The 19035-nt window shown below is 44.6% G+C and overlaps 1 protein-coding gene across 2 annotated transcripts in view; it reads right to left on the bottom strand.

Annotated features, from left to right (window-relative positions):
- Nucleotides 1–19035, bottom strand: part of RPS6KC1 (ribosomal protein S6 kinase C1) — a 92996-nt gene that overhangs the window by 67323 nt on the left and 6638 nt on the right. Inside the window, exons 2-3 of one of the 2 annotated variants that reach the window (XM_035111304.2) lie at nucleotides 17566–17601; nucleotides 9547–9667 (exon numbers count right to left, since the gene is read on the bottom strand). In XM_035111304.2, coding sequence (XP_034967195.1) covers nucleotides 9547–9667; nucleotides 17566–17601 — 157 coding nt within the window. Of the gene's footprint in view, nucleotides 1–9546; nucleotides 9668–17565; nucleotides 17602–19035 lie in introns of those variants that run through there. The other variant, XM_035111306.2, reaches the window with a different exon arrangement.

Below are 19035 nucleotides of genomic sequence, written 5' to 3' on the forward strand. Positions count from 1 at the left end.
TTCATTGTAGGGGTGAGAGGGAAGCAAGCTTTTAGACCTTGGCTGGATCTACACAGATATAAAAAACACTATGGGGGGGAGCTATAAAAAAAAATACAGCTCCCAATTGAAATTTTCAGACTTTGGATTGTTGTTCTACACATTTTTATGCACATTTTTATGATGCATTTATAACATTATAAATTCACCTTTGTAGCTAAGATGATGATGATGATGATGATGATAGCAATAGTAATAGTAATAGTAGTAGTAATTTATTATTTATACCCCACCCATCTGGCTGGGTTTCCCCAGCCACTCTGGGCAGCTTCCAACAAAATATTAAAAATACAATAAAACATCAGACATTAAAAACTTCCCTAAACAGGGCTGCATTAGATGCCTTCTAAAAGTCAGTTAGTTGTTTATTTCCTTTGACATCTGATGAGAGGGTGTTCCACAGGGCAGGTGCCACTACTGAGAAGGCCCTCTGCCTGGTTTTCTGTAACCTCACTTCTGGCAGTGAGGGAACCACCAAAAAGCCTTCAGAGCTGGACTTCAGTGGGAGTGAAAATGGGAGTGAAAATGCTCCTTCAGGTATACTGGGCCGAGGCCGTTTAGGGCTTTAAAAGTCAGCACCAACATTTTGAATTGTGCTCGGAAACATACTGGGAGCCAATGCAGGTCTTTCAAGACTGGTGTTATGTCCCTTATCTTTGCAGAAACAGGCTTGAAAGGCTCTGGATAATGCCTGACAAAATCTTACAGGAGTGGCCGAGTTCCAGCCATCATGGAAGCAGTTTGAAGGCTTTGTCTTGCTTCGCACACTTCCACATGACTAGCAGAAACACACTTCCCAAACCCTGATGGAAAGACACTTTTATTTAGATTGTAGCTGTAATGTTCCTTGGTTATGCTATTTTCCATCCAATGTATCTCTTTGGGAAAACATATTAAAAATACAACCTTTAAAAAAGAATGAGACAGGTGCATGGAAGGTAAGCCTGCTAACCACCATAGCTATGCTTTGCCTCCATAGCAGGATACATTGTGCTTCTGAATACCAGTTGCTAAAACTGTGAGAGGGGAGGGTGCCAATGCGATTGGAGTCCTGCTTGCAGGCTTCCTGTTAGCATCTGACTGGCTGCTATGAGCAGAGGGTGTTGGATGAAACAGGCCACGGGCCTGATCCAGAAGCCAGCCTCTTCTTGTGTTCTTAACTTTATGCAGTGGTACCTCTGGTTAAGAACTTAATTCGTTCCGGAGGTCCGTTCTTAACCTGAAACTGTTCTTAACCTGAAGCACCACTTTAGCTAATGGGGCCTCCTGCTGCTGCCGCGCCACCGGAGCATGATTTCTGTTCTCATCCTGAAGCAAAGTTCTTAACCTGAGGTACTATTTCTGGGTTAGCGGAGTTTGTAACCAGAAGCATTTTTAACCTGAAGCGTTTGTAACCCGAGGTACCACTGTACACTGAAAGAGCCCTTCAAGGACTTTTCACTGTAGTGTCATAAACAGTGTTCGGAATTGGCCGGGCGTTGGCGCATTTTGCACCTGGTTATGAGTCGCTTGAGACCAAGTCAAGATGCCTGGGCGCTCGGTTGGCGTCCAACATCTCCACCATCCGGAGGTGCCTGCCTGGGGATCCTTGGATCTGGACTGCTTTCACACACTAATAACCACACCCTGTAGAATTCTATCCGTTATATTTTATCTGCACAATCAGAATGAATTGCAGGAACTAAAATGCTTTTTCTGTGCAGCCTGAGCAGGAGCTCAGTGAACGACGTTATAGTTAACTGTCGTCGTTTGTCTTCACATACCCCACCCCACTGCCCCGCTCACAGTTGTGAAGAATGTTCTTACGTTATGAATGGTCTGTGTCACCATTAAAAGAGAGGGTTAGGAATAGGCCAATATATTTGTGGACTGTCCCTGGGTCAAGTGGCTTTTCTTCTTGAAGTTCTCCAAGTTCTAAGCCTAGCTCAAGTTTGTCATCTGAACTAAAGGTAAAGGTAAAGGGACCCCTGACCATTAGGTCCAGTCGTGACCGACTCTGGGATTGCGGTGCTCATCTCACTCTATTGGCCGAGGGAGCCGGCGTACAGCTTCCAGGTCATGTGGCCAGCATGACAAAGCCGCTTCTGGCGAACCAGAGCAGCGCACGGAAACGCCGTTTACCTTCCTGCTGGAGCGGTACCTATTTATCTACTTGCACTTTGACGTGCTTTCGAACTGCTAGGTTGGCAGAAGCTGGGACCGAGCAACAGGAGCTCACCCCGTCGTGGGTATTCAAACTGCCAACCTTCTGATCAGCAAGCCCAAGGCTCTGTGGTTTAACCCACAGTGCCACCCGCTTCCCGTCCATAGCTGCCAAGTCTCCCGTTTTTCGCAGGAAACCCCTTATTTTAAACCGTTTCCCGCTGACAGCCTGGATTGGAAAAAATCCTGTAAATCCCCCGGATTTCCTACCTGCCAGGGTGGCTCCATTTTGGGTGCCGGCGCCGCCCGATTTCCGGTGCCCAGACAAGGGAAGCGTGGCACCGGAAGTCGCTTCTATGCATGTCTGGACATGCATAGAAGCAACTTCCAGTGCCGCGCCGCTGCTGATCCCGCATTTTCAGCAGGAGACTTCGCAGCTATATTCCCGTCTGAACTAGCCAGATGGTTAACTGAGAATCAATCACAGTCAGTCCATCATTTGAAAAATGATGTTTACAGTCAGCTTGCCCAAAAATGGCAACTAGACATTCAGTTCTGGCAACTGAAACCTTGGTTTTAGGAGCCATTTTGCGCCTGGTTTTTATACAGTGATACCTTGGTTTACAAACACAATTGGTTCCAGAAGTCTGTACTTAACCTGAAGCGAACTTTCCCACTGAAAGTAATGGAAAGTGGATTAATCCATTCCAGACAGGTCCGCGGAGTACTAAAACTGAAAATACTCAAACCGAGGCGTACTTAAACCGAGGTATGACTGTATCTGACTTTCTAACGTGGGTCAGATATAAAAGACTACACCAGTTACTATGGCAAATTCACTTTGGCCATTTAGAAAAGTTGCACAGTCTAGGGTTTTTAAGAAGACTTTTGCCTCTGAGTGAGAGAGATGCATTATTGCTCTGTGCCACATTGACTAGGATCATTGCTTGTTATTGTGTATTAGCTGTCTCTTCAATGAATGAATAAAGCAGTAGCAGCCAATGTGGTATCCGGCAGATGTTGTGACACCACAACTCCCATTATCCCTCAGCATTGGCCATTCTGGCTGGGGCTGACGTGAGCTGTAGAGACCAAGTTGCAGAGGGAAAGGATCTTTCATGTAACATTTGTAATCATTCAAAAGCCACTTGGAGAGAACCTCACAAGGAAAGGGAACAGGAATTTAAAATATTGATTAAGGCTACCCTCTGACATGCACACTTACCTAAGAGTAACTCAGAAGCACTCACTTTTGAGTAGGTGTGTCATGTTAGAGCACCGGGCACCTTTCGTCTCTCCTCCCCTTTGCATCCCCCAACCTCTCTCCAGAGGTGGACAGGGCACCCTTTCCGAGGATGACTAAGCTGTACCCGGTTACTCTAAGAGGTTCTGATAGGCTGCCACCATCAATTTACTTTAACCAAGTAAATTGAACTTTAATATTTAACGATAGTCCGGTAGAAGGCTGAGCAGCTAAGGACTGGATTGGCAATGTAACCAAAGAAGGACAAAACCCACAAAATACCTTTTAACTATTTATTATAAAAGATAGTTAAACAAACAGAATATAGCAATTCTCAAGAAAGGAGTTACAAACTTAAAACAAAAAAGCAAGCTAACTTACTAATATATACTTAGAAGAAGGTAGGAATCACAGCTGAGTCTTTCCATCCGGCAAACTGCAGCTCACAGCCTTTAGCATCCTCAGGCTGTTAGAAATAGCGGAACAGACAACAAAAGGCACACCTTCCAAGTCATGTTGCTGAACAAACTAACATTCTCTTTCGGACTTAAATGCTCAAGGGAGCCTCCAGGGCGTCTGCCTGACCCCACGTGGAATTGTAGATGGTTATCCAATCCACGTTGGCTTTACATTCAAATGGACCAATCAAAGGATTTAACAAACGTTGATCCTGTCAATCAATTAGGGAGATTCTACAGATGTCTTGTGTTTACTCATTAATCACCCAATAGGGCAATTAACTTCCTTGGTTCTCAAGCACACCGGAGGACCTTTCCTCCCTAATTGCTTATCACAGGAATGTGAAAATTTACCAGCTGCAAGGTTGCGGCTTTTCACACTAAATCAAAGAGTAGAAAGGGGATAAGAAAATCCTCCTTTCCGGAGTTCAAAAGTTAAGATTCCCAGCCAGGTTTCTTTACCAGAGCCAGAGTCCCATCAGGCTTTGCAATCTCCCATAATGCTTTACCAGAACCAGTGATAGAAACATACATAATTTCACGACAAGGTGCATACGGGGTTGTAAGTTACTTTGCTGGAGCTAGATCTGGGAGCAGGACTGAAGATCAAAGAAAGCTGAGCAGCTGGGTCTATTGTCATTAACTTTTGGGTTCCGTGCTCCATGCCAGCATTGTCTATCCGGTGGAGAAGGTGGAAAAGTCCGAGCAAAATTGAGGAAAGCAGCATGAACTCTTTCCACATCATCAAAGGGTTCATTATAACCCCATGGTGAACAGGTCTTTATTGTAGCAGCACCAAAAGAACAATACATTGGCTTTCTATCTTTGAAACTTTGTGGGAACAGGGGAATTCTTAGCTCTCCACCCATTTTGCAAAGGGGGACAGGGTGTAAAGAGAAAGGAATGTAGCAGCTCTTCCAGGCTACAGAAGTATTTAGAAAACATTTATTCAAGTTGCTGTGCGGCTACGGAGGTGAGGAGAGGAGAATGGGCACACTCTGGCTTCCCTCATCACCCAGAGAACTCAGCCTTGCTGGAAGAGGACTGTGTTCCCCTCCTTTTGAGATTATTTCCATAAAGGGAAGATCAGCTTGGCCCCTAGTAGTTTTTGAAGGCTTAATAACTTGCCTCGCGACGTAAGGACTGGCACTCAGGGAATGCGTTTAGGTTGGCCTGCAGACGTTTGGTGGGCTCTGGTCCAGTGGTAACTAGCACTGCCTTCCACGCTACAGCCCTTTCTTTCAACGCGGGGTACTTTGGTTAACTGTTCTGTGGATATTCTGTTCCATATACAGTATACACCAAGACAGGGCTAGCCAACATGGTATCCAACAAATGGATTCCAACCCCCATCATCCTTGACTGGGAAAGTCTACAGAACAAAGGAGCACATAACAATAGGTTTTCGCCCCTATTTTGTGTTAGAAAATGTCTTGAAAGCAGGGAATTAGTTTTTGCTTTTTCAAAAAAAAAATGAGAGAAAACTAACAAGCAATAATTGTCAGGCGCATTTCCTTAATTTTACTATTCCAAATGCGCAAAACATTCCAGTCTTACTCTCCTCCTTCCAAATATTCGTCCACCCTTCTATTCTGCTCTCACTCTTGCCAACTCTTGTTCCTGATGCAAGCTGTTGTTAGAAAACACACACACACATCCAAAACCCACAAAACCCATTGAATATTTTACAACCTCTGCTTGAGCAGAGAAATTAAACAATGCCACTTTCAGAGCACATTTTACCCAGGCTTCTAATCTTGCTCATGCAACTCAATAAAAGCATCCAGGGAGGTGAGGAGATGATGGTTTGAAGGGGGGGGGCTGTTCTGTTTATCATTGCTTCCTTTAGGGAACTCCTCAGAATTGCTGTATTATTACAAGCATGCTGGGAATTCCATTAGAGAAATGGGGCCTGCAACAAAATGTTGCAGCATCAAGTGCTCCTGTTCACAGCACCAGCCCAGCCAGCCAGTCATGACCTCTTCCAAGACACCCCATTCCACCCTCCCTGCTTCCCCCACCACCAACAGACATTCAACATCCCATGCTCCCTGAGCATGATCAGTTCTCATTGAGCTGATCTGTGCTTCTGCCAACCTTGAAACTCCTCTGGGATCAGCAGTTGAAAAACAAGCTCACCTTTTTTATTAAGAAAGAAGAGGGCAGCCCTCACCCAATTCCCAAGTTCGCAAGTTTCTCTGGGGAGAGGGAGCCCTGACACTTCAGATTTGGAAGTCAAATGTAAAATTAACATAGGGGATAAATGGGGTACCTACAATGAGCTATTAGATTTTTCAGAAGGAGAAACAAAAATGGGGGGGGAATAGAAGAGATGAAAGAATATATGCCAGATTGGCTAAATTATTATCCAATTAATTCAAAATTTAAGGCAAAAAACAACAACCTGGGATTTAGAGAACAACAATCACTTTCAATGGCATCCTAATATCTTATTCTTATTCTTTATTAAATATGTTAGCCACTTTGCCTTGCCCAAGGCAACCCAAAGCGACTTACAAACACCTTCTGCCCTTACCAGCCCACTGTACCCAGTAGGATGGAATCATACTTGCCAACTTAGATGTTTTAATACTGCTACCCTCCATGATCAGCACATGCCTCTCACAATGGCTGGCATAATCATATAAACGGATAAACAACAATAAAGCAGTTTAACACAACAAATCGTTTATACAGCTTGCAAAAAGCAGGAAAAAAAAGTCACAATCTCACCAGCTAATGTGGCAATCAGAATGCTTTCCTAAACAGGAAGATTTTGTCTACCCTCTGAAAGATCAATGATAAAAGGAAGCCAACCAGATATCCCTCTCTGGGGAGGGGATTCCCAACGGAGAGAGTCATTGGGAAGAAGTTACAGGTAGGGAGTCGTGTTGGTCTGACGTAGTGGAAACAAAATTTAAAAATTCCTTCCAGCAGGATAACATAACAATAGGGGGGGGTTGGTCAGGGCCTCCTGGGCTGATTTTAATGAACTTTAGGTGAATAAAAGGCAGGAGATGCTCTAGAACTTTTAGGGCATAGTGTAGCTGGCCATCTGAAAATATCAGTATTTTCATAGAAAGACAGGGCAAAAAGTATACAGGTGTATATATAGTATCTGAACTATGTGCTATATAACTTCCAACACGCAGCAGAGAACTTAGCCAAATATACATGGGAAAGTACATACTCCAATATCACCAAACATGTCTTTCTATACGTATACAGTAATGAAAATCTACGAATGTTATCACACTGTAGTTCACTTGGCCATAGACAGGTGGGGCAGTGAACTGCAACATGAGGACAAACTGGGCTCTCAAGCATGCTTGGCGGGAGGGAACTGGAGATGGAGGCAGGTGGGCAGGCCAATAGGCAGACTGGCAGCCCAGGCCAGTGGGCAGGTTTCTTTCTCACACTTCCCACAGCATTGGCAGGTGGATAAATGAAGGGGAGAAAGAAGCTTTGTTCTCTCCTTCATCACCCACCCACCCCACCTCCAGGCTAGCAGGCTTCTTTCTCAGAAACCCCTCAGAGATGGTGGGTGCTTAGAAGAGGTGGGTTGGTGGGGCAAGCAAGTGAGCGGGTGGCCTAGGTGAACTGAGGAAGTTTAGGGAGCTCTAGCAGAAGGTGTGTGTGGCTTTGGCAAGAGGGGTTGGTAGGGGGCAGGTGGGGTTGGTGAGCAAAGAGAGCAAAAGCGAAGTCCCTAATAATGAATATAGTTTGATGGGTGGCATCACTATTTGTACATATGGCACATTTCTAAGTGGGTCCTCGACTTGCTACCTTTAAGCCTCTACTGAGTGTGGCACAGAGGTGATTCATATCGCTGCTACCTGACAGAAGAATGCAAAGATGGCACCAGGTTCTCTTCTACTGAACTATGGTCCCCACCACAAATATGGCTTTTGCATTCAGCAGGAAGAGGTGCAATTGCAACAAGAAATCAGGGAAGCCCTGGTGCATGTATTTCAAACGTCACAGCTGCCTGCCACTTCAGCGATGCAATAATTTTGTCACTTGCTTTTGGACCACTTGCTCAGCAGCTCTGTATACTAACCAGGGTGACTTTTACATTATAGAAATAGGTTGGCCCCCCTCTCTCCTTGCCAAGTCTTTTGAGCACATCAGCATCATGTCCTTGAGCTCTTTAAAAACATTTTTAAAAACTTAACGATCTGTGGCAATTCGGTAGCCAAGTGTGGCCCAATCCTGTTCTAGCCTCGGCATGAGCCTTGCAAAAAACAAAAAAAATCCATTCGGTCTGAGCCAATATGTTATTCTGCAACAGAGAAACCCAGACAAACTGCAAAGCTCAAAGGATAAAAGCCTTTCTGCAGCCTAATACAAGGCTCATTCTTGGTGCTAGCAGGAGTTGTGAGACCAAGCTAGCTCTCTCTCTTATCCTGGTTGTTTTGTCATAGCAATTCCTCTCTTGTTTAATTGAGTACAAGGGTAGCCAACAAAGTGGCCTTCAGTTTATGTTGGGCTCCAACTCCCATCAGTCCCAGCCAGTGTGGCCAATAGGCAGGGAAGATATGTATTGCAGTCCAACAACATTTGAAAGGCACCATGTTTGCCACCTCTAATTCAACAGCAGCTCGCCCAGTCGGGCAGAGCCACAATGATATATTTCTGGCTGCGGCATTGCTGTCACTTCCTGGGAAGGGGAGGTAGCAGAGAGGTCAGTGCAGTGTGTGAGGGCAGTGGTGAAGTCAATCCGGCACTCCACAAGTGCATTTGCAACATGCCACCCTCCCAATATTCTCCACCTCCCTGGTAAGCAGCACCAACCCTGCTACCAAGAAGCTAACACTGTGGCTCTGACCCGCCAGGTGAGCCCCCTCTGCCCTAACTTGGAAGAAATACTAAACTTTCTTATTTTTAAGAAGATAATCACACTTGGAAGTATAGAAACGCTTTCCATGCAATTGGGGTTATAATACCAGGAATGCCTTGCAGCCTCAAGCTTTCCTAATCATTTTTCAGAGCTAACACATGACTAACCACAGTTGTCTCAACTCACAGATCAGCACAACAGACAACTGTGGTTTGGAGCTAACCATGTGGTTATTAAAAAAGAAAAGAAAAAAAGACCATGCAGAAATTATGGTTAACATTGGTGCATTTCGAAAATAAAAGGGAGGGGGAATCTCCACAAAAGATGGAAGTAACAAGAAAAGCTTAAGAAGCTCCTGGATATGAAAATATGAAAGAAAATATTAAATATGAAAGAAAATATTAGGTAGTGTTGGGTCTACACTGAATCCACAGAAGTGTCTCCCTGCCAAGTTTGCAGATCTGCACTATCATTTATGTCTAAGTTTCTACAGTCACTACTAAATCTTAGCAAATATTATAGACCCAGCGTAGGGGGTGAAGAGAGGTTTGTGGGTTTTTGTTTCTTTATGCAACACCAGTTACTAGTATTTAAAAGAGTGGCTGGGGAAACCCACCCAGATGTGTGGGGTATTTATTATTATTATTATTATTATTATTATTATTATTAAACTGATCACACACAATATACTTCAGTTACTATGTTGCTTTTGGCAGAATCAAAACAATGCTAGCACAATACAGAACTCTGAAAATCCAGATTTATTCACCAATCATTCCCAAATGATTTTAGCAAAAAAAAATTAAAAAAGTATATATGCTTACCAAATACTATTGCTTTAGCAAAAGGAGGAAACAATTCTGTCTGCCTGAATAAGTGTTTATGAATCTGCCAGAGTTCTTTGTGCAATTTCTTAAAGTCACTGTATCTCTTCCAAACGACTATCTGAAGTGAAAACAGAAAACAAACACCCATGAGGCAATTATTCCTGCTAATTGAGCATTTACCAAGAATGGCAGAAACCAACACAGTAGCATATTATACGTGCCCTATGAGATGTTTTTAAAAGTCACTAAAACTCTTTAACTCAAATCTTGCCCTTGCTGTACACCCACCCGCATCCCTGCGAAGTATCATTCAGCCAATATATTAAGCAACAATTAATCTCCAAGCAGTCCATAAACTACTTAAACCACACAAGCTGCTGCTGTGCTTGAACTTAAGCAATTAGCAATTTCCAACCCCAATCAACCGAAAGGGCATTTGTGGATTTTGGTTAATAGAAGAAAGCTACTTTATACCGAGTCAGACCACTGGTCCATCTACCTTAGTATTGTCTACTACACTGACTGGCAGCAGCTCTGCATGGTTTCAGGACAGTTCCCACCCCCACCCCCACCCCCCATTTCACTTTGCTTTGTATTGTGCATTCATGATTATAGCACAGTCAGCAGAGCATGAAATTTTTAATCTCAGGGTCTTGGGTTCGAGCACCACGTTGGGTGAGATTCCTGCACTGCAGGGGATTGGACTAGATGATCCTAATGGTCCCTTCCAACTCTTTGATTCTATGATTCTGTGATTTGTGGTATCAGGGCAGTTACACACGACCTTACTTTCCATACTATTTGCACCTGCAAAGGTTTCAAGGTAGGCATATTGCCTCATTCCCAGTACGTTCATATCCTGCAGCTTCCTGCTAAAATCCTGTGACTTTTTATATCATGAACATCCCCACAGGCGGGTGTCTCGCTTTTGTTGCACAATAATAACTCAACGGTGCCCCTCCAAACAGCAATAGTAGCAGTAACATTGCGGGAGCACTGCAAAGCCAATGAATAAAGCAGAAGGATGCATGGACTATCCAGTACAAATCCACCCCGATACTCTATTATTAAATCAAGGACATGCTGCAGAATGAACCTGCCAAACACACACACAAAAACAACAACCAGCATTTCTTTCCCAGTCCTACATGGAAATGTCAGGGATTTGAACCTAGGACATTTGGCATGCAAGGAAGGCTCTACCACTGAACTACAGCCCTTCTCTCAATTCCTCCTTTGCAGCTCAAACATTATGCAATATGTATAAACATGGGATGCCAAACACCAGGAAAAGACACCCCCAGGACACATAAAATGATTCCAGGTTGCCTAGTCTCTGCTATATAAATTTTACTTGGTACTATCACATGCTCCTCACTTTGCTGGGTAGGAAGAAGTTCCAGGCATAGCGCTAACCTGGGGATATGACTTCCTTTCGAAGGAAAGATCAATGGGGACTTGCAGCATTCTGTAATATCTGTTTTACTTACAAATATAAAGGCAGAACGAAGACTGGAGGCCTGGGCATCTGCGGGGTGTTTTTCCAGGCCAGGACAAAGTAAAACACAGTAAGTAAAACCAAGTAAAACACAGTGGGGCACAGTCTATTTTCTAATTTCTAATTTCTCGCACACAAAAGTGAGAAGAACATTTGCCTTTTATCCCTACAAAAGCTAGAAAACACTCTCTTTGAAGAACGAAATAAAACCGAAAGCTTGGAATCTGGAGGTTGCTAAAGGGGCAACAGCCCGCATTGCCAACCCCCACCCCTGGAGTAACCCATAGTTGGAGGCAAATAGTTTGGCACTCTTGGTAGCACAGCCAGCGCCAGCCCTTCCGTTAGACCGAGTGAGGCAGCTGCTTCAGGCACCAGGTGGTTGGGCAGTGGTGGCAAGGTACCAAGGGACAGAGATATGCCTTTGCCCCCTGAAAGAGCCTGCCACACTCACATGTGGTGGAGGCCGCTGTCCTCCACTACTGGTGAAGTAAGATTCAGCTGCCAGTCCAGCTGGATTCCGCGCACAGAATTTTGTTTGGAGGGGTACATCTTGTCCTTTGCCTCAGGTTGGGCTGGCCCTGAGTGCAGTGAAATAGAATAGAATAAATCTTTATTGTCATTGTCCCCTTGCGGGAACAACGAAATCACTAGCTCTAAATTAGGATCTCAGAGAGGCGCATGCAGCGTCCCAAAACGCTTCAGCAGTCAGCCCACTTCGTTTCAAAACCTATGTGTGTGCGCACGTGTGTGTGCCAATGTCTGCACACCTGACTTGGTCCCGTCCACTTTGGGTTTGGGCCCTGTCCATACTGCAGGCCATTAACCCCTAACAAAAATGGTGGCTGGTACAGCTTGACTACTGAAGCATTAAGGAACAACAACGAGCTACTATGGCCCTTTGCTACCCCTTGGTTCAAATCCTCAGCCTCATTTGCAGCAGTTACATAGCAAACTAACAGAATCCCACAGTGTCTGCAGCATCTTCGAGCGGATGATTCAGCAGAAGAGGAGGGTGCTACAAGGAATGCTAAGCATGGCAAATGGGTTCTGTCTTATTATAATTCTTTAACAACAACCAAAAGGAAAGGGAAAAGAACAGAAACAGTAAAGCCACCACTAAAAATAATGATATGCTAAGAATAAGTGGTCTGTGCCTATTCCACCTAGTTATAACATTTTTGCTGGAATGAAAAAATTAAGAAACTGGAGCAGCTCTTTGGTTAAGATGAAAACAAGAAACATTTGCCAGTTCTTAGGGTAAAAGGGGGGGTACATAAAATTGATAAGGTGTTGAAGTGAGCAAATACAATGACCCAAATTCACTGCAAAAACTGAGTCATGGAAGGTTCTTACTCTGAGGGAGGACAATCACCTCAAAGATTTACATCAAGACTCATCCCTTTAAAGCTCCTGCCACATTACCAGGGAGGGCCAGCCCTACTATAAGGCAGAGTGAGAAGCTGCCTCAGGTGGCAGGTACTGAAGTGTATGAGGAGCATCAGAAGAAGCTCCCTTCTGCTGGGGGCAGAGGTATGTGTGCCACACAGCCAGCCCTGCACTCCTTAAGCTAACGTGCCACCATCAGGTGTGGTGGAAGTGTTAGTGTTGAGGTAACAGTAAACTTCCAGTCCAGTCAGTTTCTGTAGGTGAAATGGAGACGGCCGCCATCTTGACCTTCCCCTCAAGACGGCCCTGCCACAAAGTTCTAAATAGCCACCCACTTAAATTGCCCATGGTAACAATTTTGTGAAAGCAACTACACATAGAAGCTGCTGGACTACTCGAATTGCACTACTCAAATTAAGAATAGGCTTTCTGCTGAGAAAACTCAGTGCTAATTCAGAAGATCTGATGTGGACTGTTCCTTTTTTTAGAGCAATAATCAAGAGCAGACTGAGCAGGACCCAGCAAGCACCAGGACACACCAAAAGTTAGGACTAAGCATAGCTGAGGGCCTCAGTGCCTTGCACATTGCGTTGCCTCTTTCCAGTGGCAATTGGCAATGTGGTTTTTAACTTACTTTTTTTCTCTCCAAAGAATTGGAAAAACAGAAAGGGAGATACTGTTCTTTCTAGGTCTTGACAATTCTAATCCTAAAAGTAAAATCTAGATGATCTTGGTTCATTTATTGTTGTTGTTGTTGTTGATGATGATTATGTAATATATATTTTTAAATATACTGCACATAAGCTTTAAGCAAAGCCAACTGGCAATCAAACAAAACAACTTAAACACAATTGCACTATCTATTTGCCAGATAATTTCCCTCATCTCCAAGTTTGGAAGTCAGACATTCCATATGGACAAATGGCAGATTATTTTCTGACAACAAACAGCACATTTTGTATCTGGGCCAAAGTTTACACGTGAACAACTGTTTGGAAGCAAAAGACACTAATGGCTCCAAAATTATAAATTATGTGTGCTGTTGTTGCTGCTTTAAGAACACAGAAGAGGCCCTAAGCCAAATGAAGGCCTCTAGGCTTCTCTATCTACCCCTCAGGACTCTCCCAAGGCCACATCCCTCCCTGGTCATACTTTGCGTCCTCCTTGAGTGCTTTTGCCAGGCTACAATGTGTATTTGAACTCTGATAAGTGCTTTCTCCTTGCCTACATGGGGGATTAGAGGAGGATGTGTGAGTAAATTAGCATTTGCTCCTGGCCCCCACTTAGCACAGACCCGTGGCCCTCAGAGTGTTACCTAGAAGGGAATGCGGCCCTTGAGCTGAAAAAAGGTTCACTACCCCTGGAACAGAAGGTCTTGTTTCCATTTCCAACAGATTAATGGGGAGGGGGAATCCCACCAGAATCACATCTCTGTTTAAAACAGAGCCTGTGCAATGAACTGGTTCACACAAGACATTAAGCCGAACCCGTTTGAAAAGTACTGTAATTTTATTTCATGCAGAGAAAAGTTTAGGCATCAGTCTGAATTAGTAAATGTCTTACAGTCAACTGCTGCAAACTTTCACATCAGCAGCATTTGCTGCTGCAAACAAATGCTTTTTATATACCAGCATTATTATCTGCCTTCCGCATCTATATAAATTAAAACTCCCTGGTGATTTACCATGTATGGCATCTTAGTGTTTGCACTTTCAGAAACCATTACGGGCCAGAAAGGAAATGCAGTACTATGCTTTGTTAACAATGCCCTGGAGAAATGTCAAGGTTTGGGGATGGTAGCACAGCAACAGAATGGTTGATAAACTTACAATGACATGCGATAAAAAAATTCCTTCCAGTAGCACCTTAGACACCAACTAAGTTTGTCATTGGTATGAGCTTTCGTGTGCATGCACACTTCTTCAGATACACTGAAATACATCAAGCCGGTATGACCACTGGGTCAGGGATTATGGAATTTGTAGTCCAGCAACATCTGGGAAGACTGCAGGTTCTCCACCCCCCCTATACTGGGCAAGCAAGGAAAAGATTTGGCAACTTGGTTTTACCCTTGCACGCAGAAAGTAGGAAGCAAACGATTTGACAGTATTGGGATAATGTTTCTGTAATTAATCCATTTTATACAGTATTTGTTCTTACTCAATGATCTATAACCAAAGACTGTCAAAAATCGATCAGGCTGCTTCAAGTTCAAAATTCCCTCGTAGATAGATAGATAGATAGATAGATAGATATCTTACTAAATTTGCTATAAATAGGTGAACCAACTGTGTCTATGAAATATGCTTTATTTCTAGATTGTGGATGAAGTGGAAGTGCATAATGCATCTTTCATTACAGAAAAGATCTTATTTTGAAATATTAAATATACTGTAGAAGCCACAAGGAAGAAGGCTTTGCAATATACCTACCCTGACCATCTTCCCAACTTTCCCTTCCACCGTCTTCCATCATTTCAAAATGCCTCTGCTAGAATCCCATCTCATTGAAATCATACCCACTTTATTCTCACTAAGCCTCTACTGCCAGCATACTGCCAGAACCTTGTGTTAAGGACTCCCAAATCTCCTTGACCTTACTCACCCTTTGTCACTCACCCCTCTGCCTACAGACCCATCCCTCTTGTCTGATTCTGCCAGCACCTTCCTATATGCTGATTTCTTGCATCATGCCCAGAAGTCTACCTTGCGTCAGGAACAGCTTTCGATCTAAAGAGAACATGTCTTTCTCATGTAAAACATTTCGGGCAGAAGCCTTGCGTGAGGAATGTGGCAAGAAAGATTGAGAAACATTGTTTCTTCTGTTTCATGCAGCCAGATGAGCACTTCAGCAGTTTGGGGGCTGAGCATCTCCCACATGGGCGTAGGCAGGGGGGGCAGGAGAGGGCAATTGCCCCCCCTAGAAGCAGGGCCGCTGGCCAGCCTGCCCCGCTGCCCGCCCGGTGCCGTCTCCCTTCTTCCCTGGCTGGCTGTGGGGCGGGCGGAGGGAAAGCCCCAGAGCCGCGCAAAGCGTTTGGCTGGCTTTCCCTCCGCCCGCTCCACAGCCAGCAAGGGAGAAGGGAGAGGTCCCTTCTAGCCGGCTGGCTGTGGGGCGGGCGGAGGGAAAGCCAGCCAAACGCTTTGCGCGGCTCTGGGGCTTTCACTCCGCCCGCCCCGGCGATCGCAGAGGGGGGGGAGGGGATCGGAGCAGCCCGATTTCGGGCTGATCCTGGCGCCCCCTCGCCCCTGCCGATCGCGGAGGGGGAGGAGGGAGTCGGAGCAGCCCGTTTTCGGGCTGATCCTGGCGCCCCCTCGCCCCTGCCGATCGCGGAGGGGGAGGAGGGAGTCGGAGCAGCCCGATTTCGGGCTGATCCTGGCGCCCCCTCGCCCCTGCCGTTCGATGAGGGGGAGGAGGGGGTCGGAGCAGCCCGAAATCGTGCTGCTCCGATCCCCTCCTCCCCCTCCGCGATCGCCGGGGCGGGTGGAGGGAAATCTGGCAAGGGAGAAGGGAGCTTTCCTTGCCCCGCTGTGGCCCCTCCCCCCGCCCCTTGGTCCCGCCCCTTGGTCCCGCCCCTTGCCCCCCCCCTAATTTTCATCCTGGCTACGCCCCTGATCTCCCACCCCAAAACTGCACAAGTGGAATTATTTTGCTCTGTTCACAGCCTGCGGCCTCCTGGCCTATGCCCGGAGGATAAAGCTATCAGTGGCGACTAGCCATGATTGCTATGTTCTGCCTTCACTGCCAAAGGCAGTATGCTTCTGTACACCAGTTGCTGCAAGCAGGACTCAGGTCCCGTTGCAGGCTTCACCATGACAAGAAGATGCTGAACTGCTTTCACATCCACACCATACATGGTTTCTCCCAAAGAATCATGGGAACAGTAGTTTATCCCTCAAACCCAGCACCCGTAAGAAAATACAGTGCCCAGGATTCTTTCTGGGGAAGCCATGTGCCCTAACTGTATGGCAAGGATGTGACCTGAATGGGCCCAATGGCCTGCTTGTGTTCTCATAAACAGCCCTCCTCCACTAGCACCTCATCAAAGCTTTTGCCCGAAGGTTTATGTAAAGCCTTTCTCAGCTGCAAGTATTTTAGATTGTTCGACTCCCCTTGGGAAAGAAGCCATACCTCAGTGGTAGAGCACATGATGTGAATGAATAAAATCTCAAGATTTAATCCCAGAAATGTTCAGACAAAAAGTAGGAAATGATATGACAGACCTCTCTACCTGAGGCTTTAGGGCAGGCATCCCCAAACTTTGGCCCTCCAGATGTTTTGGACTACAATTCCCATCTTCCCTGACCACTGGTCCTGTTAGCTAGGGATCATGGGAGTTGTAGGCCAAAACATCTGGAGGGCCGCAGTTTGGGGATGCCTGCTCTAGGGAGCCACTGCCCATCAGAGAAGACAGTTTCCTACCTTCCTATCCTTGTTTCTCCTTTTGTCAACTCTGTTTTGCATCCTGTTAATCTTACATAATCACTTTTACTGTCTAGTGTTCAGATGGTTATGGATCACATCTCTCTCCAATTCTCCATCCATCATTCTGGTATTTGTTGTAGATAGGGCTATTGAGTACTTTCCCTGAGTTTTGAGAAAGTGGTGCTGTGCTTATGCTTTGGGGGTTTTGTATTGTTCTCTCCCTCCCCCCCCCCTCTCTGTGTGTGTACTGTATTTGTCATTTTGGGAAAAACCTCATGGCCACCAGGAGTTAACAGTTATGTTGGGTAGGTAACACCCCCAAGGTAGGACTGAGGAACTCACTAATTTAATTAGAACTGTGCTAAGCAGTTATTACACAATGGTAGCTTGAAAGAGAAAAGTGCATTGCTACCCATTTCCTTCACAATCCATTATGACTCTCTTTCGAATATCAGATAGAAGATGAGGAACGTGTGTGCGTGCGTGTGTGTACGTGTACAGGTGTGTGCACACCTGCACAGGAGGGTCCCTAGACTTAGCCTGCGAGCAAATGACCAACTGAGGCAGCAGAAACAAGATTAGCCATCAATTGCCAATCTAGTCACTAAAACAGGAGCAGAAACTTGTTCAATTTTGCAATATAAAAAGACAAAACAGTTTGTGCCATACCTATGCTAGAACCAAAAATGCTTTAAAAGAAAAAAGTTTACCTCTTGGACATCTTCTGGATTTTTTCGAGAAACAATCTGAAAAACAAAAGCAAAGGCCCTGTTAGTGCTTGAATTTGTTAATGAGAAACAAAGAGAGAGCACACAAAAGCGCCCAATGATCTAATATTGATTTTTTTAAAACGGTTTTTATTTGGGGCTCTGCTTGATTAGGATTACGCTCATCCATCCCAGTCTTGATATCCACACATTCCAGCATCGTATCTGCAGAGGGGTTTATACACATAGAAACCAATTCATGTGAGTCCCATAGAAGGTGCAGCTGACGCCTACGCAGATTTAATTCAATGTACTTCGGACCGTATGAGAACATCGTGATCCAATGCAAGGCAGAGCAAGAGCACCCAATCCTATTACTCTCAGTGTGTTTCGCCTTTGCAAACTGTCTTCAAAACAACATGTCATTTACAACTCCACATTCAGCGTATTTTTGTACCGTAGGCAAAAATACAGACGTGCAAGGGAACAGAAAGGCAAGTCGTTAAACAATGGAGTTCAACCGCACAATAAGAAGAAACCTCATTTTCCTCTTCATCCTCCCTCTTTCCGTCTTCATCAGTAGTTTTCAAATTTTCACCTTTTCCCCACACCAATCTACCAATAAGCCCCTGTGTGTCCAACACAGAAGCTCCCTGTACTTTGCCATATTCTAGGGAATGTTCTAAGGTGAATCATCAGTTCACAAGACAAGCAGGCCAAGACCTCAGCATTGGCCAGTACGAAGGTACACCCTAGAAAGCATCCAAATGTCACCTGCTGAATTACTAAAGCTGGAAATGTATCTGTCTGGTCTTTCCCACTGGATGGGAGAACAACCGAAATGAAGCCTGCAGGTGAAAGGAGAGATGCACTGTATAGGTGAAACAAACCAACCAGCCTGAATGCATACACTGGAACCTACTTAGGTTTTTCTTTTCTTTTTTAAAATGTTATTTATATTTTTCAATGTTACAATTTTTTTCAAAACCACATTCACATTAAAAGAAACATTTCCTCATTCATATCTTTCTTTAAAATAAACCAATCATTTACGACTTCCCTTCTTCCCCTTCCCTGGTACCTTTAATTTCCCCGCATATTCTTGTATAGCCATTTAACTCCCTTATTCCTTTGTTATGTGTTATACTGTTGAATTTACCTTAATCCGGCTAACGTTTTCACACGTTTACAGTTGTTTTCCAAATACTAAACAAAATTTGTCCATTCCTCTTTATATACTTGATCTTCTTATTCTCTTATTTTACTTACAGGTAGGTGTTGGTCTGACGTAGTTGAAACAAAATAAAAAAGTTCCTTCCAGTAGCACCTTAGAGACCAACTAAGTTTGTCACTGGTATGAGCTTCGTGTGCATGCACACTTGCACACAAAAGCTCATACCAATAACTAACTTAGTTGGTCTCTAAGGTGCTAATGGAATGAATTTTTTTAATTTTGTTTCTTATTTTACTTGT

This window comes from Zootoca vivipara, chromosome 3 (genome assembly GCF_963506605.1).
Source record: "Zootoca vivipara chromosome 3, rZooViv1.1, whole genome shotgun sequence".
NCBI classification, from domain to species: domain Eukaryota; kingdom Metazoa; phylum Chordata; class Lepidosauria; order Squamata; family Lacertidae; genus Zootoca; species Zootoca vivipara.